We start from the raw sequence: 26,666 nt of genomic DNA, 5'->3' as shown, positions 1-26,666 counted from the left end.
GCTTAGCTAAGTCGTGAAACACGCGATCATTTTTTGGTCCCTTCCGATCGATAGCCCCAGCGATCGATCCAATAATTGCGGGAAAATGACTGGTTCTTCGCGATGGCTCCAGGGATGGGAATCCCATAATTCGGCACGTCGTTTTTTCTTTGAAACCCTGGTGCCGTCTTTCAGCCAATTAGAACGCACGGCCTCTAACAGAGATTGAAATGCCACGCTACGCTTTCAATAGTGTAGTTTCCTTCATCAAAGAAAACGAAAGGCATTGATTGCGATTCGTTACCCACCATTAGTGTATTCATTATATACAAATTATTTGGTTTTAGAAATCCCAGTTTAGACGAATGTTAATGGTTAATTTTAACTGCATTTGAAAAAGGCCAGATTGGCGCCCATGCGATGCCACTCCATGTGACGTCACAGGGATTTGGTTTCTATATGAGTAGATAGGAGTTTTACATCGTCTGCGATTACCAACGCATTTATGAGGCACAGACTTCAGGGAAACATCTCTTAATAATCACCTATTAAAACTGCCTATGGTCGGATAGTTTCCTCCGTTTGATAAGGTATAAATAATCCTTATTTAATCCCTATCTGCTAGCAGGGTACTCTGCTACCTGCTAGCAGCCACCATCGCAGTGGCGCACAATATCCTCACCCCAAGGTCACCTCACACGGCGAAAGCGGGATCCAGAATGACGTCACACGGGATTTTCCCAGCACTCATACTTAGCCGTCGCGTTTTCGCGCGCTTGAAATTTTTCACTTTTCAATTAATCGTGAAAAATTGATATCGTCATTTAAAAATCAGAAAGCGTGAAATGCGTACTCCAGGAGTAATAATCTTTCGATTTAGGCAATAAAAATATAATATGAAACCACCCTATTGAATGGCATTTGTAAATACGGAAATTGAGGGAATAAGCGAAGGAAAAAGGACGGTGGGAATGACCGTGTGGTTCATGAAATGATGGGCCCAGCGGTCGCTCTTTTGTCCCTGAAAACCTATCGCTGTAGCTTTCTCTCTGACTGACAGTAAAATGATCGTTTGATTCAGTCTCTAGAGATTCGGAGGCTAAGGGCAAGGCTTAATAATCCTTATTTAATCCAATTTTTACATTAGCCGAACGGAGAGAGAGAGAAATTCTCCATTCCCTCGAAAAAAAGGGACTTTAATAAACGCTAAGGCTGCTATTATGGGTAAGGGGTCTGAATAATTAGCGATTGCCATCCTTAGGTCATTATTAGACCGTTTCGTATTCTTGATGAAGGTGTGTAATAAAGTTCATCGGAATAGCACTATAACAGTGCTATTTCTGGCGCGAGCTCTTTGGAAGCTCCACCTCTTCCCGCATGAAAAACTTTCTGACTGGTTTTCGCAACCAATGAGGGAGAGGAGATTTTATATACTTCTCTGTATTCTAAGGAATATTAACTTTCAAAATTAAGTAATCGCTTTATTTACATAAGAATATATAAATATAACCTTGGATATTTATAATAGACATTGAAAACCTCTTTCAGGAAATCAGCTGTTTTCTGTTGGTCTCATAGATTTCACTATGCCTTCGGACAGGTGGGTCAGGCCATTATTTTCATAATAATGATAATGATTTATTTGGAATACATTTGGACTCCTTTACCCATATCCGTTCGGTTTTCCAATGCAAGATGTATGTAAAGCAAAGTAATCATTGAAAAACATTGAAATGTCTGAAGTTCTTCGTAAATGTGTTAGGCTTCGGCGTTTTTTTTTTTATTTTCTGCGCGAAAAAAAATATCCACTGCGATAGTGTTATTATTCACAATATGGTTAGACTCGATGAACTCGTAGCTTTCGTTTCTTATGATAGCTTTAAAATGTATTACTCCCTAAATTTCAGTGTTTATTCTTTGTTTAGGAAATGTAGTAGGGTATGACGATAACTTTGCCTATAATGAATTGCAAGGAAAGTGCTGATGTTTCACCTCTTACTATTGTTTTCGTATTAGCTGATTCTAATATGCTCATTAAAAATTCTGATTGACCTTCAACTGTGCCGATAAACTAAATCTTAATTGTGTGAAAAACTATCTTGCTTATAGAGGCAACTTGAATTGAAGTCCATATGATATATATTGCATTATGATGTTCATGGATATTGCATTAAACTTCTGTGGTGAATCATATTTGTTCGGAAACATTATCAATATTTGGAGAAATCCTTTGTTTTCCAGAAAGCAATTCATGACTGCCCGTGTTATATTTTAATGCGATTCCAGTTTTGTAGAAGGATAGCGAATAATGTATGGTATCATCATTACATTACATCAATCATTATATGGTATTATTTGTTCTCATTTAAAGTTATAACTATCATTTTATTTGGCGAGAACTTAACACAAGCTTGGTAATTTTCAAGAATTGAGCTGAGAGCCTACATAGAGGATCGTCGCACGTAAAATATTGAAATAAAATTATGCGTAGGGAATAAGAATGCATTGCGGAAAACTTTGGCTATTCGTAGTAATTCATTGCATTGATTGTTATTGTTTACGTCGTGTCGCTAAAGCAAGCTTGTGCTCCTTACATAAGCTCGAAGGTTGATTTCTACATAGTTCGCTTAACTAGTTAAATATTCAGCGCGTACGCTACGATTACATTATAAATATAAAGTCAATTTCTTTTCATTTTTAGCTATAATTCCATTTTTCAATAAGTGATTTGGTTACTTATACCTCAGAAAAACAATTCAACATCGCAATGCCCACGTAATTACGGGGTGTAACACCAAATAGCCCGGTTCAGGAGACGGTGGAAAATTATTCGGACCCTGACGGGCGCGATTCGCCGTTCAGAATGCTGAATTGCGCGGGCGTTGCAGAAATTTTGAGAATTACGCCTTCTAGTGGAATTGAAACATAGAATACGCTGTTCAGAATATGCTGTTCAGAGTTGCTACGGGGTCGGATAACGCAGTATTTATACTCTTTCTCCCGTAATATTGGCGAATAGAACGGTATAATTCCATCCAGAAAAGCAGTCTAAGTCTAACTCTAGCAGTCAAATAATTTACAACGCTCACCTATTTTTTTTCATTCTGTCACCTGTCAGCGGTTGATATCCAAGCACCTTACACTACGTGCTGTTTACATTTGTAGATGAACTTTAATGTGCTCCGATAATTCGGCGGGAAATCACGTTCAAATGGGAGTGAGTCACTCAGGTAAGGTTTTGAAACAAATCCTTTGATTGTAGTTAATATGGTTGTGGCGTCAACTTAGTTCATTCTACCTGTTCAAATAGAACCTTAAGAATATAATCTATGAGTGGCAGTGGAGCAATGAAAAGTGCAAAAGGGGATCTGCATACTACGGTATTATATACACTAACCTTGGGTTTTCGCCGAAAAAGATTCGAATTCTGAGACTTTCGAACACCGTGGTTGTGCCGGTAATACGTGACTTAGAGCACAGCTATACGCACCAGTGCAACATTTTTACACGAAAGGTGAAAGTGATGATGATTCACTGAGAAAAACCATTTTGGCTCAGCCAGAATTCGACACCGCATCTCCAATTTTCCGTCAGGTACGCCACTAGACATCACCAATTCGTGGTATCATTGGAAAAATAACTGACGGAAAAATGGGGGATTCAGGTACGATTCCCGGCGAATCCAAATAATTTTATATTGTATGTTGTCCTTCATGTAAACAGGAACACCGATATTACTTACATCCTAATCATTCGCTATTTATTAACATCGATAATCATTATAAAAATATATCACATTTCCTGGTTTTACATCAAAAGAGGAAAACTTTTACCCTTCGGAATGCGGCAACATCTTTGAGCATGTGATGTTTTACAATCCATTTTTCCGCAACCAAGCATGTTACGAAGAAGTTATCGAAAGTTGTCAAAACCGGGGTCAGAAAATTGAAATAAATGAGGAAAATTACGCCGTAATTTCATTTCTAATTCATTATCATCAATGATTATTACTCATAGCTTTAAAATACGTGTTACAATTATGATTATAAAGTAAACTCACATTGTTATCTCCAACAAAATCTTATCTTCGATCGGCATAGCCCTCAACCATATATATAATTTTTAAGGTAAATAGCTTGTGACGTTGAAATGCGGGTCGGTAAAGTAATTTGTTTGAAACAGTCTAAAATAAGTCCAATAATTCTTAAAATGTTAGCCAAATTAATGATCCAAATTTGATACGTTTACAATATAATTATATCTGTTTTTTCAAAACATAAAAACAACTGATCTACTGGCGACGGAATTTCACGGATTCAACCATAGGTTCACTAATACACCAAAACTTCACAGTTGGGAATAAAATTCACCATGACCTTATGTCTAACCAAGTTCCCTCGCATTCACGCCGAGTGATCCAATCAAAAAGTTTGTAAATGAATAATCATATCTCCACGGATGTTTCTCCACGAACCAAGAAGGCTCAACATTGAAATTACTGATGTCGAAGGCAACAGAGGATGAACGTATGAGGATAGAACGATATGGGGTGATACAGCCATGCGTTTAGCAATTGTGGGATCCACCGACCACGTTTGCCATTACTTGGATGGATTCCAATCAGTAGCGGATACAGAAAACAGTCAAGGGGGGCATAATAGATATTTTGAGCTACCTATACTTTTATCGCAATTGAAAATAATTATGCTACATGCGAAGTTTTAGAAAGTGTTATCCAAAATGATTATACACATGCACAAGACTATGCCATTTTATGATATAAAAAAAGTTACAATTGTGGTTCTGCAATGTTCGGGAATGGAGGCGGCCCCGCAAGGGGGGAGGGCGCCCCCCCCCCCCAAGCCTCCCATATACATCCACCACTGATTCAAATCTATTCCTCCTATCAAAGTGCATCGAAACCTCAAGCCAGGTTTACACGGGAAAGTAGATTTAAGATCAGTGGATTAAGAACGACATCTCGCACGTACAGGGTGGGGCAGCATAACTTCCTTTTTTAAAACTTAATAAATTACATTGTATGAAACAGAAATTTTTATTTGGTTTTTACAATGTAGGTGCATACCTAAAGTTTTGTTTTAAAAAGTCTTGAAGATCAAATCATGTAGATGACGTCCTCCATTCTTGATACATTGAGTATACCGATTTCTGGTGTTTTTTATGACCTATTCAAGCAAAGCAGGCGTTATGTTGGCAATTTCTTCCTGGACGTTGTTCTTTAAAACTTGTAGGGTCCTTGGACGGTTCACATAGACATCGGATTTCACAAAACCCCATAGAAAATAGGGACAAATCGTGAAATCAGACTGGCCACTGGAAACCGCCCCTAATTAAGATAAGGTGTTCTGGGAACTGTTCCCTCAAAGCAGCCATCGATGTTCTTGCAGTGTGTGCTGCTGCACCGTCTTTTTGGAACCAAATGTCCCCCAAGTCCCACCCATTTAGCCATGGGAAAAATAATTTCTGCAACATTCCTGCTGGGTTGCGATCACAGAACATCCACTCGAAAAGTAGACCTCAACGGCAAACCCAAGTCCTCACTATTCCAACGCATGATGGCAACTGAACTGTGCTTCGATAAAACTGTATAGCACTGCCTGTCGGACAAGACCACAAGCGCTCTGCTACGACACCAACCGACCGAATGCCGCGCATTATAAAAACGGAAGTTATGCTGCCCCTACCTGTAGTATCCATACGGAAATGTGCCAAGGGTGTCAATGCGCGTCGTGATGGCATAGATAAATAACAAAAGAAGTGGTGATTGCGAAGGAGAAAGGATCTTATCTCCTCTTATTCGTGGAGAATTTAACTAACTTAACACTCATAAGTAATAAATGAAAAAAGCAATCAGTAGTTATTTTTATTGCCCACGTAGTCAAATCAGCAAATGCCCCTTGCGATGCACCCTTAGTCATCGATCCCTAGTGCGGTCAAAGTCAAACTGCTATGTTTCGTAAATAGATCGAAACAAGACCTCAATCGATTCATGCCCTCTTCCCAGTGCTTTGTAGTCGCGGTCCACACGTACGAGTTGAGTCCGACAGTCAACTATCATTAAAATCAACTGTCATTGCAATCAACTTCGATGTGTAAACCCATCTTTAGAGTATATCCTGATTTCCATGCGGAAGTTGACTGCTGCCACAGTCAACCAGGGATGACTATTAAGGCCGACTCATACTTACGAATAGTGACTGACTGAAAAGCACTTTGCAGATGGCACGAATCGATTGAGGACATAGACGATCTTGATTCAATCAATGGGCGAAGATGAAGCAATTCAAATCTCAACGTAGTAGAATTCAAAGATTATGGGCACATAGCAAGCGGCAACGTTGTTTTGACTATGGGGACAAAAAATGAAGCTTCAGCTCATCATTTTTCTATTTATTCATTTTGAGGGAGAAATCCAACGCCAAATTTTAATAATACTATAAAAACAAAAATGAGATTAAAAAATTACCCAAGCCACCAATATTTCTTTTTTTTTACTCTTCCAACATCACGAAGATAACATTCACTCTAGGGACATTTCAGTTTTGATATTACCATTGAGATATCCTTAATGAGCAACTGCCATAGCAGATAATTCAGCTGTGGATACAAGGCTGATAAATTTAAAGGCATTTAGACGTGATGATATGACAGGAGCGATTTAATGTAAAAATGTATGAACAGTTTTGAAGAAACGAAACGGATTAAGAGCGAATGTAATAATCAATTTAGAATAGGCTCCATTTTCAGTCCACTCAATTATCCAAGTTAGGATACATGGGGCATTTCCACGTTCATCCTCCTTTGAGCTAAGCTACAAGCTAACCATTTTACCATCTTTCGCACTTACGTGAATTTTAAAACTACAGTCCACTTAAGGGAGGTCTATCACAAACTTCCTGCATACCGATTCGTGATCGTTCCTTGAAAAATACATTGGAAATTTATGACTCTGAATTCATGCTTGACAGAAAAAAATGGTGTATAGAAAAATTAGTCGTGGAAAATACTGTATAGTTTCCGACGTTAATAATAACCTTTCATAAGATAATAAGTAGCATTGGATCCCACGGTCAATAAGTAGACAACAAATTGCTGGAAAGCAAAAAACCACTTGGAAAGATACACATAAAGACAATCACAGAACAAGTGATAAATCTTGCAACGCGAAGGAGAATACGTATGTCGATTGTGTCGCAAAATAAGCGGTGGAACCAACGGGCACAAGGATGAAATCTGAGGTAGACGAATGAAGTAGGGACGAATTTTCCGCGGAAAATTTGTCGCGTACCATGACCGGTAGTGAAACAATTGTGCGTAATGCTATGCCTACTCGTTGAACCTGATTGATTTTATTTCTATATTTAGAGAACCTTGACGTTATCAAGCGATTTGGCGAAATTCCTTTGCAATAAGAAAACAAAGTTTCCAAGTTACCTAATTACAGAGGCAAATCCATCCAAGAATATTTAAAATGGAACATGGAGCGTTTTCATGGGTTAATTATGTTTTTTCTCATACATGTATTTCATTCATTAGCGGGAGGAAATAAAATTTGCGCAAGTTTCCAATAAGTAAGAATGGAAAAATATATCGAGGAGCTGTTACTTTCTATAAAGTAAGAGCTAAAAACATTTATCTGAATGTACTTTTCAGAGATTCATCAAAACCTTACTCAGTGACCTCTTGACTAATACATAAATCCTCCAACGACAAGGCATAGGCTTAACTCCTCAGAAGAAAGAGAAATAGGAAGGTATATGAATGAACAATTCAATTAATATCCATTCAATTACTGAAAGTTTACACATTTTGCGACGGAGACTAAAATATCACAACCGACCAAAAAGCTTTCTTTTTAGCAGAGTAAGCGGGCTGTGTTAAATTTAAGTTCATTTTTCCTTTTAATTTCTATGAAACATCTCTCTAAACACTCAAGAAAACATATTTAGCAGAAGAGGTACATGAATTAGATTTTATGTTTCTCGCTGTCCTATCAATCCGCAGAAATTCTATAATTCCAGAGAGATCCACAGCATATGGCGGATAATTCAAGAAGAGATGTAAACAAGCGAAATATTTTAGCAATAATCTCATACAGTATCTCGGTTTCAGCATTTGCCTTATGCAATAACAAGTTTGTACTACTCGCATATTATTGTATTGATCAAACTCGCATGATATTGATTAGAGGAAGAAATAATGGTTCAAGAGTCCTTCAATGAAATTGCAAGTAAACGGAAATTTTACGTTTCGAGTTAGAGTTAAAACAAATGACTCTTTTTTATAAACAAATTTCAGAGGAAAGTTTTGTCGTAATAGAATAAAATTTGATAGCAAACCGTCTGACACCGTAACAATATCCTCACTTATAGTTATGATATTAAATTTTCAAGAACAAAAATAATTACGTTAATGGAAAAACTTGACAGTAAAAAACTTACAATTAGTAGAAAGTTATTAGTACTTACAGCAATATAGCATAAGTATCAATTTTACTTCAAATTCAGAAACATTTAAACGTTTAATATGCATGAAAATTTTTGTAGAGTATATTTTATGTTGATTGAAAGAATGAATAAGTATGCAAAAAGGATTAACCCAGCGGAAAAAAACGGGCGATAAGAAAACATATGGTGCGTTGCATAGGTTTAGCAAGACTGTAATAGGAAAATGCATACGAAAAACCTAGATTATTACACAATATGATAAACAAAGGGTTTTTTATATTTTATTTAGTACTATACTAAGATAAAAAATTGAAGTCAAATAGTACGAGAAACATTACACCTGAACCCACAAAGCGTTGAATGGTGAGGAGTAACTCGAAAGGCTAAACAATTCCACAAGCAATAAATCTCACCCGAGAGATCGGAAGCAAAACGTGCATATTGCCACCACCTAACTTCGCTGTTGTATTTAATGAACGAAGCGTTTAAAGTTAATTTAAACGAGTTTGATCGAATCGAATGATAACGGTAAAGACATCATGAATCGACTATTAATGAAAAATATACATTCCAGAGGCTTAGCGAAATAACACACGCAAAACGCATTTGCAATATCCACAATACGAGCGTAATGCGTGCGACAATGCGGCCGCGTAATCGCGTGGGTAAACTTGCATGAGCACCACTTAAAGGGGGCGTATGTATAAAACATGATGGATGGCAGGGCGGCCACCCATGGGCGGCGATTCGGAATCAATTGGGGTCGAGATTAATGTCGACTCGTTTTGCTGTTCGCCCTCCGCGTCGACGGATTCACTTCCAAACTCGTTCATAATCGTGGCGAGGGTGTCAGCGAGGGGCGGGCCGGGGCTGCCGGCCCTCACGCCCCCAGCCACGGGGAATCCATCTTAGCGGCCAGCCCTTATCGGCAATGCCCTCCCAGCGGGCTTCCATCCGAGGCCGTGTCAGTTAAGGATTGGGGCCCCCGCCGGGGCCGACATTTATCACGGCGGCCACACACGTCGGGCCGCGGCAGACTCACGCTTGCGCCGCTCATGGGCCGCGAAATCTCCCGCGGGACACCGGCCGCAGATGCCGGCAAGTCGAAGAAGGCGTCCGCGGCGAGTCAGCATGCCGCGGAGAGGCGCCGCGCCACATCCTTGGAGGTATTATGGTTTAGCTACTGCGCATATATGCGAACTAAGAGCTGCCGGGATACTTGTTGCGTCTGCCTTTAGGTTAAGCGACGTAAAGAGCGGTTTATAGAAAGACCAGCGATACTTCCACCGAGGCGAGAACTTGGTTAGCTTGAGATTTAAGCATTAGGGTTAATGGAAGCTATGTTCGTGGAAAGAATTGGCGTATATTAGGTAGAGAAAGGGAAAATTTGGCGAATTGATTGAGAAATTTATTATTACAGTGAAATTACTTGCAATCGAAGTGTCCTACTAACTTGCCACAGCCCATTCCTTCATATTTTTCCTCACTTTAATTGTATCCGATCATGTTAACATTTGATGTGTTGCATGAGCAAAATATTGGTCCCGAAATCAAAGCATTTACATGAGGAGCTTTCCTTGGAACCACAGGCGTCAAACGCCTCATGAGTCGCATAGCGCATGCGCAATCTGAACAACTAGCTCAAAGACATGGCATGAAGAGGCTTCTCAGGTGAAAACAAGTGGACTGAATACAGGAGGCCCAATTCAATTTCATAGAACCCTGATTGCTGTTTCCTCTTCGATCGCATTTTAATTGGTTTTGAAATATGACCGCAGTTCGGTGATGAGTGCATTGCGATCCACTTTTAACAGATATTTTGCATTGCAATATTTGTATTTGCAATAATTAGCATTGACAATTTATGCATTTGATACATCGCATCACCATGTGAATAAATTTCCTGATATCACCCCTAATAGGGTGGTTTCCTATTACTTTTTTATTGCCTAAATCGAAAGATTATTACTCCTGGAGTACGCATTTCACGCTTTTAGATTTTTAAATGACGATTATATATATTTTTATTATTATTTTTGAATTATTTTTCGCGATTAAAGGAAAATTGGAAATTTTCAAGCGCGCGAAAACGCGACGGCTAAGTAGGAATGCTGGGAAAAGCCCGTGTGACGTATTTCTGGTTCCAGCTGTTGCCATGTGAGGTGACCTTGGAGCGAGGCTTTGAGCGCTGATACGATGCAGGCTGCTAGCAGGTAGCAGTGTATCCTGCTAGCAGGTAGCAGTGTATCCTGCTAGCAGGTAGTGCTTGGCTTAAATAAGGATTATTAATACCCTATCAAACGAAGGAAACTTTCCGACCATAGGCAGTTTTATTAGGTGATTAATAAGACATTTTTCCCTGAAGTCTGTGCCTCATGCATGCATTGGTAATCTAAGACGATGTAAAACTCCTGACTACTCGTATAGAATCTAGGTCCCTGCGACGCCACGTAGAGTGGCATCGCATGGCCGCCAATGTGGCCTTTTTCAAATGAGGTAAAAATTGATCATTAACATTCGTCTAAACTGGGATTTCTAAAACCAAATAATTTGTATATTATGAATACACTAATGGTGGGTACGGAATCGCAATCAACGCCTTTCGTTTTCTTTGATGATGGAAACTACCCTATTATACCTTATATCCCCGTGAAACTTGGATCACTTTGTCGGTTAGCGACGAGATTGGCGACTTCTGTAAACCTATTTAAATTCGCGGAGGGTGACAACACATTTAGAGGCACACTTGAGTATCCTGTTTTGCACTATTTTTGGGTTAAAATATTAACAGCATGACGTCAGTGGCCAGGGTTGGGACCGCCTTCCACTACCACTAAGGGTATGAAGCGGCGTATCTGTTTACGCATATGACCGATTGCAACGTGAATAATGGAAAGAGACTTTTCGGAAAGAAAAATAACATAAATGTTAGAAATTATCCCCGCACAAGACATTGAGATACCCAGGGAATATAAATATAGGGAATAACACTTCTCCAATTAACACACTGTCCGCCACGGCGCTATGGTAGTAGCTCTAAGAAAAGAGATAAGTCCAGTACACTTTTATTATGCTATACATTCTTCAGACCAGTTAAGCCAATTGTTCGTTATGTAATTACACAAATATTTCGGTTTCTATTGAAAATACCAGTCTCAAATCGTACGGCATACCGGATTCAAAGTTAAATTGTACAATTGACGTAATTCTGAGGCCTGAGACCGTGAGGAAATTGTAAGTCACATCTTTACGGCTTGCCACTTACAGGTGGTTATTTAGAGCGCATGTGACCTCCAATGATGTTAGTGTATTATTCCGCGACACCGGATGTGATGCAATAGACAATAGTAGCCTAAGGGAGAAAACAATGGCTATGGAGACAGCATCCAAGTACTTCAACAAGATTTGAGCCCAGAATTATTCCGCTCGCAGCTGAACGCTAATTTGCCAATTAAGTCGCGACGGGTACCTACGCGACGGATGGCGTTTGCTAACCCAGCCTCTAACTTGTAAAACAATTAATACTATGATGAAGCATTTATCCATCCAAGTTTTGGGAGCAATTGGTTTTTGGTCACCGAAAAATTTAATGTGCACATATTTTTTGTCAAAGCAATTTTTTTATTTTAAGCGTTTTGCTCTTTCGTGAGCATAAAAATTCTTCAAATTTGATGCTTGCAAAAGATTATGATTGATTAAAAAGGCTGTATCTATTCCAAAATGTTTATGATTGATCGAATTCATTGAAGTTATTGGGATAATCGAAATTTACGCAATTGCAGAGCGTTAAACGATCACAAAAGATTATTCGAGTCGATCAGGAATTTGTAAAAGTACCGTTAACACTTAGTACAACAAATGTTAACTAAAATCAAAACCAGAAAATGCTCGACCATTTCATTGTTGCGTGAGAAAATTTATTCACCAAAATTATCCATGCAGGGAATAAATATGCGTTTAAAAAGCGAAAGCATCTTTTGAGTAATGTTAACTTCAGCTTCTGAGAGTAGATCAGGAACAAAAATTTCGTAACATCACATTGGGAGATATTGATCAATTCAGCATACTCTCTGAAGGCAATCTCGTGAAAATTCGAGATGCGCTATTGATTTTTAATCAGAAGGCCTCGTTTTGAGCGTCAAAGGCTCGCAGCAACAAAGAGCTGGTTCAAGAAATCAACGATATCACAGAGAAAGAATTTTTGATTGCGCTACATTTTTATTTTCACGCATGAATTACCACTCACTTGCGAAAATATGACGAATAGAAAAAGATGCCATTACGGATCAGAAAATACATAAAGAACGGTTAGAAAATAGGGCTATATGGGGAAAAATGAGAGAAATAATTTATTGCTATTAATTAAACCTGATTCCGAGCATTCACCGAGATAAAATGAGACCAGAGAAAGCAAATATTTCAGTCGCAATATCAATCAGATTTGAAACTGTGGCAACCGTTATAGGACATTCGTGACTACTTTTCTAGGGTTCGAAAAGTGTTTCATTAGTATGACCGTAGAGATGGTGTATACCCTCATACCTGCCTGAGATGAAGTGAGGAATTCAAAGTTGACTAATTCTACGATATAACGTCAAATATTTTACTTTTCCTGTGAACGACCCAGACAAAATGAAAGGATTCCATGATCACAATTGGATGATATCAAACCCCAATGGGCCTCTAGCAGTCATTCATCGAAATTAGTAGACGAATGACTTGAATTTCATAGAAAAATTCCTCTTGCAGCCACCCATTAGCTGTCCAATAAATAAAATTCGTGGAAGTTTTTCCTCGCCTAGCCTACGTGGCAGAGATCCGATTCAGTTCCGAATACACTATGCGGAGATCGAGAGAAAGTGAAAAATGCAACGTGACACCCGTGGAGCGGGTTCAAAGAGTAAAATCGAATACTTTCCACGTCCCCTTCCGAGAGAGATGTGCACCTTGACACTCCAGCCTTGGTCACACAAAAATTGGGGCTTACTAGAAAACATTCTTGCATGGCATAAGTACTGGGATCGATGCATCGTGGTAAGAGACTTAGAGAATGGCTGCATTAGTTTTTCTCCATGAAAAAAGTTCATTTTTTACGTAAATTTAATACGATAATTTCATACAAGTTCATTGCTATATCGGGAGAGAGTGACCGACCACATAAAGAGTGTCGCCAATCCCACAGGTGATGAGGATGCGGGGACGGAGGACGAGGCGTCGGACACGGAGAGCGAGCCGGGCATCCCGCTCAAGCGCAAGCAACGCCGCAGCCGCACCATCTTCGGGGCGGAGCAGCTTGAGGCGCTGGAGCGGGCGTTCCAGCGGACGCAGTACCCGGATGTGTGCACGAGGGAGGAGCTGGCGCAGAGGACGGGACTCACGGAGGCAAGGGTGCAGGTGAGTCGCGTTTCCCGCGAGAAAATCAACAGGTGACTGACTAGTGACGATTTTAGTTCGTTCGAACAGGCGTCGAACAAATATTCGAACGATCGTTCGAATGAAGTTCGTGATTGATTCGTTCAAAGTGAACGAATTGAATCACCGAGTGAACAAAGGAACGTTCGAACGAGCGTTCGAGTTCAAAAGAAAGTTCGAGTATAGTTCGCGATTGATTTGTTCGAAGTGATTGAATCGCGAAAGCAAGTCAATCATAAATCACTCAGACTTCCGGTTTCATCAAATCGATCGTTACAACTACTAGCGATAAACTCCTGTGTCAACTAATTAATTATGTTCTGTCTGTACAGAAAATTTGAAGATTGGCATAAAAATAAATGGAGTGATTTGCACGTTATGAAGCCAAAATGAAATACAATACTTCCTAAATTATGTAGTTTTTTATGATTCTTTAATCGATTGAACTTGCTTTTGAAATGGTTACGTTTTTAGGAGGGCAATTAAAAAAAGACACCATAAAATGTTATATTTCATCGTAATGATATAAGGAAAATCAAAATTTGCTACGTGAAATATATTTCTTGAATAGTAATCAAGTATTTCTTACAGATTTTTCCTTTGCCTCCTAGGATCACATTGTCCTATTTCTTTGAGAGAATGGATACCCGAAGTTAATTGTTGTGATCAGCCATCAATCATTTCCCTAATTCGAGTCCAAAGATTATTTTCGATCTACGAGTCACTGTCCATCACAGTTTAAGCCGTTCTCGCGGACTAATGAGTCTACGATTCTTTCGATTTATTGAGAATCACAAGAGCGAAGTGATTGTATCACCCTAGTGATTAAATTCATAATAATTGAATCTCTAATAAGGACTTTCCCCATCTCCATTGGTGGCACGATCATGGTGTTTGTTGTAACTTTGGGGAGCACCATTTGCATGAAAGGAGATAAACTCATCACAGAGGCGCAATTAGGATTAGGCTTTGGGGGATGAAACAGATAATGCACCACAAGGGGTACGCCATAAATAATCACCAGGGCCTGGGCCTATTAGTGAAAAGAAACAAGAATGCTTAAAATTTTTAAATCGTTTACATTCGTTAATTATAAACAACTAATTTGAATACATACGAGAGGCTAACTTAAAACTAAAACATTTCATTTCTGAATTTCTAATAAGTAGGATTGCTGTACGAATACGAATATTTTTGTAAATTTTTAGGGTTCCGAGCAGGGGTTTCAACACCCACATCTGTATCTCCCTTAGACAGCATTGGTGCAGTATTCAGTACTGGAAATGACTGTACCTATCGATTAAAACTAACGTCGGCAATTATTGTATTACACTAGAAAATATTTATATTCGTGTATATTAATGAAAAACGTTTGAATTCATTTTATTTTTCATCTGTATTATTTAATTACATGCGCCCGAAAACAGCTCCTGTGCGCATTTTGAAACAACGTATAACTACGCAGATTTAGAAACACCCATGACCGAGAGGTGTAAATTTTAAGCCTGAATCACGCATTCATGTTTCAAGTACAAGTTTTAGGATATCGTGCATCACAACCAAATGATAAATCCTGGAAGTCGTAATGTTAGCTGTTATAGAGACCTTTCCATCATTTGTTGTCATCGCGTTTTTCATTACTGAAAACTAGAAATACAGCAGCAGCCAATCACCGCTCGATACCAGACGCACATTGTGATGACGTCATTGAGCTTATGATAACCAGCATTCATCTTCATCAAGGACGCTTCAAATAACCGAAAGATATAGAAAATAATGGCTTAGGAAATCATTCTCCCAGTCATTAAAAGTAGAGAAATGATCACTGGACTTGTACGTGAACTAAAACCGTGAGATTCAACTTTAACCCAGACGGGAAATAAGCCCGCGACCTTCAGTTTGGTAGGAAAAAACGTGGCCACCGTACGCGACACTGATGGATTTAAAAACTTTAAAGTATTCAATTGAGTGCTTATATTTTTAAGCGTTGCTTTTTCCACCAGATTGCTGCACCATTTTAATTCAAAAATAACGTGATTTTACTTCAATTTTAGCAATTGGTTGCTAATAACTCAAAAAATCATAGAGACTATTGTACCAGCAATTTATATTTATCACGATTCTCATGATAAACGAACTTAATATCAATTTTTGCCACAGCTTCGACCATTTCATGGTTATAGTCAACACCAATCCTGCGTTCAGGCCAGAATCTATTAAGATGTTATGTAAAAATTCCGATTTGAAGAGGAAAATCCATAAATTATCGCAGGAAAATCTTATTTTTTATTACTATTCGATGAGTTACTATAGCAAGAGAATATATAATAGAATTTGATGGAATTGCATTTTCATAGTCTCCTCGGAAGAGAAAAAAAACAATCCCGCTACACCGGTCCTCGTAAGTGTATTCATGTGACGTAGCACTTAATCAAAACTTAATTATCACGCAATTTTTCCTCATGCGGGGTCTAAAAATTTTTCAGCATTTACCCATAGATAAAATATAACAATCCAGCCAAGAGAAAAAATATTAGGTGTAACAAAAATGTGCAGCACAAGTTGCGGGGCACATTCCTCATACGTAGACAAAGACATAATATAAATGAACATAGGTGCACAAAGGTTTTGTTTCTATGCTAAACATCAGTCCTTCCGCCACAATAACCAGAGAGAACAGACAAGCAGGGGCGATTGTAGGTGTTTGGGGGCCCTTGTTTAGGGCTCTTGTTGGGGCCCAAATGGATTTTCGACGCTATTCTGGCTTTAAAATGAGATAAAAGTTAATAAAAATAGATACTTCGCAAGAAAAAATACTATGAAAGTGAAAATTTCTTCGCTTATAAAATTTAATAATATATAGGTCTCATATAAATTTAATGAATTTACTTCTGGAAATTGCACTGAAAAAAAAAACAAAATAACCTTTTTGAATAACCCTTCCAAAAAAGCATCAGGTTCTCTTTTAGCTTCTGACACCTTTATTTTTTTGTTTTTTTATATAATCTCTTTCACTGAGTATGTTGTGAACAAAGCAACCAATGAAATCGTATTATTTTCCCATTTCAAAAAAAAACTTTGGTTGAAGAAATCTGCATATTTTTTAATTACACATTTCATATACGATCCACGATAGATGCGAGCGTTGTGGGGTCCCCCGAAGCTCGGGGCCCTCGGCGATTGCCGACCAGCGGACCTGGCCAGACAGCCCCTGCATAGAACAACAGAACGCACGAGCTCACCGCTTGCAGCTCTACCACGCAGATGTTCACCTATGAGCATTAATACATATACAACCCGTCGCTGCAGTGAATCTAATCAGAAGGCGTTCATCCATCCCATTGGGTGTATTGCGTCTCGTTTCGCAGCCTTCAATAATGCGGGCACAGCGACTCTTACACATCTTGTACTGAAGTTCGATACACAAAAGCTTTCAAATGCCTGCACAAACAAAAGTCCAGCTAATTTGGTTCCATAGAGCGTGCAGGTTAAGAAATTGTTACACTATCCTCTACCTATTCTTCTGTCACCAACTCTGTCATTATGAAGCCAAGAGAAATAAACGCTTAAATGAGGAACTATTACATTGTGCATGAAGTACATGTTTTCTAGCCCAGCTGATTGAAAATTTTCTTACGGAACTAGTACAACATACACGACAAAATGATGGTAACTGTGTATGCTAAACCTGATTAGAGATCTAGGTGGCTGCATTGGAGACAAGAGTTGTTGGAGGTTTGACACTAAGTATTAGGTTTGAGACGAAGTGTTTCCGCACATATTTTCCTATTACTTAACGGCTTCTTCTACGTATCAGGAGTGTGCCCTATAATCTGCGTCGTTCACTTATGTTACACTCCATCTTTTCATCAGGAAAATGTTGGCAAGGGTCAACTTCATTTAACGTAAAACTTTCACATGATAGCGTTTTAAACTTGAACTACGTCACAAAGACCGGTCGAGTAGGAGTTATGCGTATACTTAATTTCGTTAGGAATTGACAAAAAACATCGTAGAACATAGATGAAGTTAGTTTATATTAGTATACTCCAAAGAATTTTAGCATCGAAAAACTATTGGGATAAATTTAAGCCTGAGTCGGTGATACTAAAATCACTGGGGAAGATGTTGAGTGAATTTTATTTCACTTAAATATGAAGTTCCTAAAAATTGCTAGAGTTTCCCATCGTGGTTGCACAAAAAGACTAATATGAGTTTGATATAGTTGTGTAACGTCAATAATCAATTCATCTTCCGTATGGTCTGATTTTAAGATTTGGGTAACGAGATATTGCACTTTTTTAAATGGATGCCTTCGTTGACATCTATCGTAAACGCATGCCGATGTTCGTAGGTGTGTTTTGTTTTGTGAATTTTACATTTTAGGTAGTAAGTAAATGTAAGTATGTGGGGGGAATAGAGATGATTCACTATCTTAAATACATGAAAAAGTTCAATTCAGAAAATTCTCACATGATGAGATGACGAGAATAATTGGAAAAACGAATTATTAAAATTCTTCAAGAAATCACCACGAAGATGAGCTATTTACTTCGCCATAAATGAAGGTACTTTTCTCAAATCGACTAAAAACGGTAATATTTCACCTCGATGAATCTTATGCACTGAATATAATAAAATTTCCGACCAATCGTACATTTTTCACGTAGTATATCCACCCACTTGCTTCATCATTAATTAGGGAATTTCATTTATTTAATTACAATAATACATCTGACGAAGACCATCCAAAGAGGTTTGAAAATGACCGAACTTATGTTTTATATTCAGTAAAAGGTTTCTTCAGTCAATAGTGGGGCATGTTTCCATTTTACAGCGCTAAAATAGCCAGCAATGATTCGACACTGATTCCGTCAACGATGGCAAAAATGAAAAGGTGTTTTATCTTTGCGCTCCAAAAAATGAAAAACGGGTCCATTATAAAAATCCTTAAATTATTATCCCAACTAAAAAATGGAAAGGCGCGACAGGATGACGACCTTCCAGAGGAATATGACAAGGGTTGCCTTTCCATCAAATGTTACAAAAACCAAAATCTCCCTGCTTTTCTAAATGAACATTACCATCATGCATGCTAAATTAACTTGATGCAGTCCTAAATCTACAGACATCTAAAATAGGAGTCACTCACCTATGGAGACCTTGTCTCCGTTTCCAGGATTCTGCACACACTCTCCTGGAATGCGGCTGAATCTCGAAAGGCGTTGAAATCACTGGAAGACTCCCACGGTAGCGCACACAAGTCTCCTGGTCCGACAGTCGGCTTCCGTCGGAATAGACTCATGCATGGCTACAGTTCTCTAGGCACATATTCAACTTTTTCTCACGTGTCCTATCATTGGATTGGCCTGCGCAAGTCTTCCGCTCGAATATTCCCTCTGGTCCTCTTTTCAATTCTTTATTGCATTTAGAGATTCCTTTTCTTCAACTCAAATATTGAGCCATTCGTATTTATAGATTTCCATTAGAGTCATGCCGTCGGAATGTGGCCCGTAAGCTCTATCCTTTCATTATTTATATATCTCCACAGCCATCTCTTGCCTTTATCCTATGATAAGCCTCTCCATGCGTTATTTTGTCCAACTACTCTTGATATTCTCATGTAGCACTAATGTTTGAAGGAGTCACGCTCCCTCTTGTTTGGAGGGTAATGCTCCACTCACATAATTTCATCAGTCTCTTCCTCGCACACAAGCCGAAAAAGAGGCGTTATTTTAAAAAGAGGTGTTTTTCCAGCCAGTTACTCTCTCTGATTGTCTTATTTTATTTCTTTGGTTCCAAATTAACCGAAGCCCGAAACTATATGGGTTGAAGATGATGAAAAACTTCTGGGTACAGCCGGGGGAAGGAAATTTTTGATACCTGAAAGTAATCTCAGACATACTGCAGCTCACCTGAATGGCCGCGGATTAATGCTAAATACCTACGAACTAAAATTTTTAAACTACATCTAAGTCTACGTAACTATCCTTATGTCTAAAGTTATGTTTTGGGCTTCATTGAAATCATCTACCGCGGATGTTAATGTCCCATGGCATTAACTCCGGGTAATTTTTCTCTAAATTTTCCTGCAAAAAACATATGCAGAGCATTTATCATTAAATCAGTGCAGTTAATTCATCACTAAATACTTCAAGCGCAAGGAAGACTGGCTACTGTGGATGATGAGCTCATTCACAATGACCAGCCCACAGCATTTGTGAAGGTCCTACCACCCTAGTACGCCCACGACGGCGTAAAAATTACTCCAGAAAATTTTATTGGTGTATTAGGTGAAATGGGAAATTGTAGAAACCAAAGCAGGCGAATTATAAAGCGATCAAACTTCTACTTGAATCGCTGCTCTCCGTATTAGTACCATTTAGTCGCATAGATATAGCGTTACATTCCATCGTAGTAATAAGGTTAATAAATATTCAGCGCGAACATAGAGACCGTATTATCAACTGGGCCAAGGCGTACGCCAAACAGTATTCCCAGATTGAATAAATCCCTAATGGTGCTGACGATCAACAGGGTAGCTACTTCGTATTAGATAGCGCTGAATGTTCTAGGAACACCATCGGCGGCCTCTTGGAAATACAGTTTCTTTATTCGTGGTCCAGGATTTCCAACGGCTGAATATCGCGGATTTTTTTTAGAAATTATGGGGCTGAATATACGCAAAATACCTCCAACCTAAAAAAAAATTAAAACCCACCAAAATTCCTGCAAGACTAAAAGGGTAGCAAAATTGTCTTACTACCTATCTCTACCAATCATATTTACAGAAATGTGGATACGATGCAAATTCTGAGGAAACCTCTCCAGGAATGGTCGTTTCCCTACATTTGCTGCAGCTGCGTCTCCTGTGACGTCCCCGGCGAAAGACGCAGTCCACCGGTGGAAGATTCCCTAACTGAAAAGTACACTTAGCATTAATTTTTCAAGCATACTAATAATAAAAATTCAATTAGACTACAGTAATTGTGACCAAGCTCAGCTGCATATCCTACTGCCACTATATTTTATACTGTATTAACTACTGCCTTTATTATTTCATATTTTTCCACCATAATTCGAGGGTAGCGGACGGAGAATCTGGGTGGGCAAGTATTGGCCGATGAGTACTGCAAGGCTGTCCCATCGCCGCTGCCTTTTAATTTATACGCTGAGGAGATGGTAAGAGAAGCGTGGGATGAGTTGGAAACTGGAGTAAAAGTGGGAGGAATGATGTTTGAAACAGTTAGGTTCACGGTTGATCATACGTTTATCAGCCAATCAGCGAGGGAACTGCAGGCTCTAATGGGTTTATTAGACAAGCGATTCTAGGAGTATAGGACTAGGATCAATCACAAGAAGACCAAGGCAATACGGTTTTGCACAGCATCGCGAGATAGGAATGTGAGACTCAAGATAAAAGTAGGTGATCAAAAACTATTTGTAGGAGCAGGAACACTATTTGGGCGGCACATTAGAGGGAAACGGATAGGACGGTAAGGACATCAGGAAGAGAATTGCGTTAGCAAAGGAGTCGTTCATGAACAGGAAGGAGTTTATGAGAGCATCTTTATGTAAGAGTTAAAAGAAAAAGCTATCGAAGGGTTTGATCTGGAGTGTAGCTCTTTGCGGTGCGGAAACGTGGGCACTTTGGATGGAGGACGAGGGAAGACTCGAGGCATTCGAGATGTGGGTGCGGAGAAGAGTGGAAAATGTGAAGTGAACGGAGAGGAGGAGGAACGACGAAGTGCTGGACATGGTGGGTGAGGAGAGGCAACTTTCAAATGAGATACGAAGGAGACAGAAGGTATGGAGCGTGAGGGTACTCAGCGGGCAGGGGATGTTGAAAACAGTGTTAGAGGGTAGAATGTTAGGTAGCGAGGGAGAGGAATGAAAAGAATAGATCTTTTAGATGGAATGAAAGGGAGAAGGCCTTAATGTGAATTGAAGAGGGAAGTGCTTGAGGGAGGGGGAGGCTCGTAGAATGCTACTTAAGTATTTAATGGAAGCCTGTGGTAATCGGTGGAATACTGTAGTAATTATTTCCAACTCCCTCTAAAATGGAGACCACCAGGTATTCTCAGATGGCAAAAAACCTCAAGTCCCGGGGTTAATTTATTTCTTACTTTTTTGTGTATATTTTCCATTATTATTGCGGCAGTATGCGTGCGTAGCCAAAAAATATTTTAACAATTTGAAGGATATATTTTCAACTAAAAATTAAAACTGAACACGCCGATAGATGTTTGACATAAAACGGAAATGTATAAAAGGTATCTCCTTATGAGGAAATTGATAGAATATGGATGTATTGCATTAAACAAGTCAAGTAACAACTTTTCGTAATAAAAAAAAACACGAAAAAAGTTCATCAAGCTTCGACGAAAGAAAATTTGGCAAAATGATTTAACAGAAAATATCCTACCTTATTCTGTACCTCCGCATGAAATATACACCGTCCTCTTCATGTTCAGGCCTTCCTCGTATCACCTCAGTTCCACTATCACACACACTATTCACATATTTAGCACTAAACACATCACTTATTGCAAAAGAACACTGCAAAATAATATGACATAACTGCACACCCAAGTACCACAAAGGATATACTTTTAAGTAAAATTGATGAATTTTAAGGTAGCACATTAAATAACCCATATGGTACGCGCAAATCTACGGATTAAGTCGGTATTATAACAGGCACAAGTGAAGACACGCTACGTTTTCCCTCCTTTTATAACACTAACGTATAGGCTTTAGGTCGTCAAGACGCGTCAGTAGGTTCTTCTTTTACGATGAGAGAAATTTTCAATGGAAAACTGCTGATAGCGTCTACTTTGCCGAGCAATTTAAATGCACGAAAGCAAACACTTATCTAAGCCACCCAGTAATTCCGTTTACATAGTTATGCACTCTAATTCAGTAATATATAAACTCCATTGATGTCATAGAACAATACACACTTCTCACACTGGATGAAGTCAATTTGAGCAAGTTGAAATAGTTTTGTTATTTCTCGAAACCCATACGAGTCGTCTACGGAGGAGACCCCCGCAACAGGTGCGCTGACTTCAGCAAGGACGAATGGAATTATGCTGGTACAATGCGACGAAATAAGTAATCAGGAAAACCTGCAAGTGAAAAAAAATAAGTCTTGTTAGTTTGGACGGAAATTAAGGCCAATTATGAATGTAACATTCATCAGAGATATGCTGTAATTTTATAGTGATAGGGATTCTGCTGGATATGCGAGCAATTTGCAAAATAATTACCATGCTTTCATTACAAATGGTATCATTAAACGAGATCGCAACAACTACAAAGTTCAAAATACTATATGGCCGTTAAAGTAAAAAACTTGGCTCAAGAAAATATACAAAGGAAATTAAAGTGACAATTCCAAATGATATTAGCTGCACTTCATTCAGAAATATTGCATTCAAAGCATATTTTAAGATTTTAAAGTAGGAAGGATCATTCTTTCTATCTTACCAAATCAACTTTAAGACAGAAGGTTGAATTTCAGCACCAATGAAGTCACCTACTTCAAAGATACCAGAAAATGCACTTTTCATACAAAATTTTAAGAAATTTGTACGGAGGAGAAAGGCTACCATAGTAAATATTTGGTTCACCCATTAAATCATTAGAAACCGTTCAAGACGAGAAAAAATTATAAAAAATTTCAACTCTGAATTTCTGCAAAAGTCGAGTATTTAATTTCACTCATGAGCTGTTAATATGGTTTCATGAATTTCAAATCATATTTTCTGAAAAAGTTAACCTTTCCGCAGAATTATACGGGATAAGTTATTTATTTTTATTAATTTTCATATAATAATTAAACATTCAAAAGTGGATTGTTTTTTGACTATTTTTGACATAAAGTGGAAAAAAACTTCATGAGGGCGACGAGACTCGATCGTAAAATTCATACGGAAAGAAAGACCAGAGCTTTGACTATATGATGCAAAATAAAAGTCTTGCTACCTTTCTTTTAAAGATGGTATATGTATAAAAAGTCAACGCAGCCGCCCGGCCCGGCCGCGGAATATCCTGATTTGGTTTTTGCTCCAGTTTAAAGCAAATAATGTCGTACTGTAAAATCGTAGAAATTTCCTTCCTTATAAGAAATTTTTTCCTTTTGTAGAAACATTAAATTATGTGACAGTACGGGATTCCTCTTCCTTGCCCTTCCAATCCTATCCTATCTCAGGAGGCGTCGTCGGGCTTTCATCGCGGCGGCGCTTCCTTCCTTTCTCCTTCCTTGTCCTCCCCCTTCCGAGGTGGAGAGGTAAAAAGCGAGAGCCTACCGACCCCGCCCCCGAAGTGTAACCCCGCGAACCCCCCCTGGGATCTCATTTCCACTGTAGTTCCATTGCCCCGTACGCAACAGCCTAGTTAAGAATAGTTGTCCCGCATTTCCCAGCATCATCTCACAGGAATTCCTGCTCACGTGCACCGTGAGGCAAGTGGGCCAAAACCCGTAGCCTTCACAACATGAACATCACTATTGATTTCGGATCGCATTATTTTTTTCCCCTTGAGGACACCGCCCAAATCAATGCTCCAAGGTGCCATACATCAGCGACCCAAACATCGCTCTTTTATCAGCAGTGCGTCCATTACATGACAGATGACAGATTTGTAAATTATGACCTCAATTTGACGACTTGAAATAAAAATTATTACAATACGGAATATTTGCGCATAAATTTTGAAATAATGAGCAAGTGGTACCTTACTTTGGTCACTGCAGTGCATAAATGTTCTTTTAAAACAAGCTTTTCAGATTTTTCTTTCAACTTTGATGCTTATGTTATTCGGACGGTTTTAGGGTTCAACCAGGTGATAGAAAATTACTTCCATCGAAATTTAGGCTTGGAATCAAGTGTTATTCTGGAATTTCTCAAGGTTATCCCTGATCCCTCGAATCATCGTATGTTTTTCGATAACTTCTTTTCATCTTGAAGACTATTTATTGTTTTGAAAGAAAAAGGATTATTTGTCACTGGAGCCATCCGTGTAAATATAACGGAGGAGTGCCTAATAGAATATAATAAAACCATCGACATGAAACCGAGAGGAACATGAAAACAAACATTTGATAAAGCCGAAGGTCTTAGTATTGTTCGATGGAATGATAACTAGATTGTCCCTGTAGACAGAAATACAAGTTGTTCGCTTCCATTGGGCATAGGGAAAAGTTTCAGCAGGAAAAAGAAAATACTATTTCACATACTATTCTATTTTAATAAAATAAAATACTATTCGTGTTATTGGGGAGTATGATAAATACATGGGAGGTGTGGGCCTACTTGATAATGCAAATGCAAATTACCGCATTAGAATTTAGGGGAAAAAAGGTCCTTGCTTATCAACAGTGTTTGCACTAACGCCAGGAGATTGTACAGGTTATGCAACGGAAGTAAATTTCACTGGTAGACTTCAAATCGTATCTAGCAGGGACGCATCTAAAAAGTGAAGTGAATCAGTCAGTAGATGACGTACTCCTATACAATTCGCGTCCATAAATATCGAAAAAGTTAGGCCATGTAATTCATCGCGGACTCGTGAAGCATGAAAGGACGAATTTGGCCAAAAAATCCAGTAGTTGCCGAAACAGTGTAAAAGCCAAACCATGTATGAATGTTCGAAATTTTATGTTCCATTGCACCCAAAATGCTTGAGTATTTCATAATTAGCCATTAATTGTTGTAATTTAATCTGCAATGATAAAATTAAAGTCAATGAAAAAATGTGAAATGCATGCTCTTCAGAGAAAATTTTCGCTTTGACTATTTATTTCAAACCGTAAAGCATGTCTATTTTATAGTGGATTTAGGTCAAATGACAAAAACATCTCCCTGGAAAGATAATATCTAAGGATTTTATTTATCCAATATGACAATTTTTGTCATGCACGTGGCATAAAAAGGTATAGGATTATATCCGACAGTAAAAACAGCATATTCCTATGAGACGGCAATGTAATGTATTGCGGGTTGCATAACTGCCTATAGATACCGGATTCTGCCAACGCAACGTTGCAACGTTGCGAAAACGCAACATTTTTTTTTTACCATAAGCAAATTTTTTTGAAGGCCCATATTTTCAACTTACCTTATTTAGCATGTTATTAGGTAAATTGAAGAGAAAAAATTATATATTTTCAAGTATTTCTTTACTCGGACGGTAATGGGTTAAAATGATTTTTAAAATTAAAATTTAGATAGAATATGAAAATTGGTGAAAAATTAACATTCTTGCAAAGGTTTCCACGCGATAAGTACGATGAGAGTGGGATTCCGATTTCTCCAACCACTCTTCTTGACTCAAGCTAACAGAGGTTTCAAAAACCATCCTGCTGCAGACCTGAAGACCAACGCAAGAAGACCTCATAGACTGCAGCAAACTTTATTCAAGGAGCATGTCCGAAGAACCCGACATTTTACTTTCATCATCAGAAATAAATTACAAAATAACTAGTAGGTGTTAATACATAAGATTTTACAACCAAGATACCAAAACATTGTTTGTTCATGAAACTGTGACGTCAACTTTACCACAATACGGCACCATTTGCCCGTTAGATTGAAATTCTCCCTAAATTTAGTGTGCACTGCACCCGTCTGTACGTAACTTCACCGCAATTGCATAGGAAAGGCAAAACTGGTCCCCAACACTTCTGGTTCCTCTTTGAACTTCATGAGCAATCACCCCCACTGAAAAGAGGAATCATCACACCGTCGCAATCACTTCAACTTTGGTCCGCAAGGCCCGGATATAATGTAGCCTTCGAAGTTG

At 38.6% G+C, this 26,666-nt stretch overlaps 1 protein-coding gene across 1 annotated transcript in view; it reads left to right on the top strand.

Annotated features, from left to right (window-relative positions):
- Positions 1 to 26,666, top strand: part of LOC124171206 (pituitary homeobox homolog Ptx1-like) — a 61,213-nt gene that overhangs the window by 14,643 nt on the left and 19,904 nt on the right. Inside the window, exons 2-3 of the mRNA XM_046550348.1 lie at positions 9,422 to 9,613; positions 13,630 to 13,841. Coding sequence (XP_046406304.1) covers positions 9,422 to 9,613; positions 13,630 to 13,841 — 404 coding nt within the window. The remainder of the gene's footprint in view (positions 1 to 9,421; positions 9,614 to 13,629; positions 13,842 to 26,666) is intronic.

This window comes from Ischnura elegans, chromosome X, assembly GCF_921293095.1.
Source record: "Ischnura elegans chromosome X, ioIscEleg1.1, whole genome shotgun sequence".
In the NCBI taxonomy this organism is placed as follows: domain Eukaryota; kingdom Metazoa; phylum Arthropoda; class Insecta; order Odonata; family Coenagrionidae; genus Ischnura; species Ischnura elegans.
This window is presented reverse-complemented; position numbering and strand designations above follow the sequence as displayed.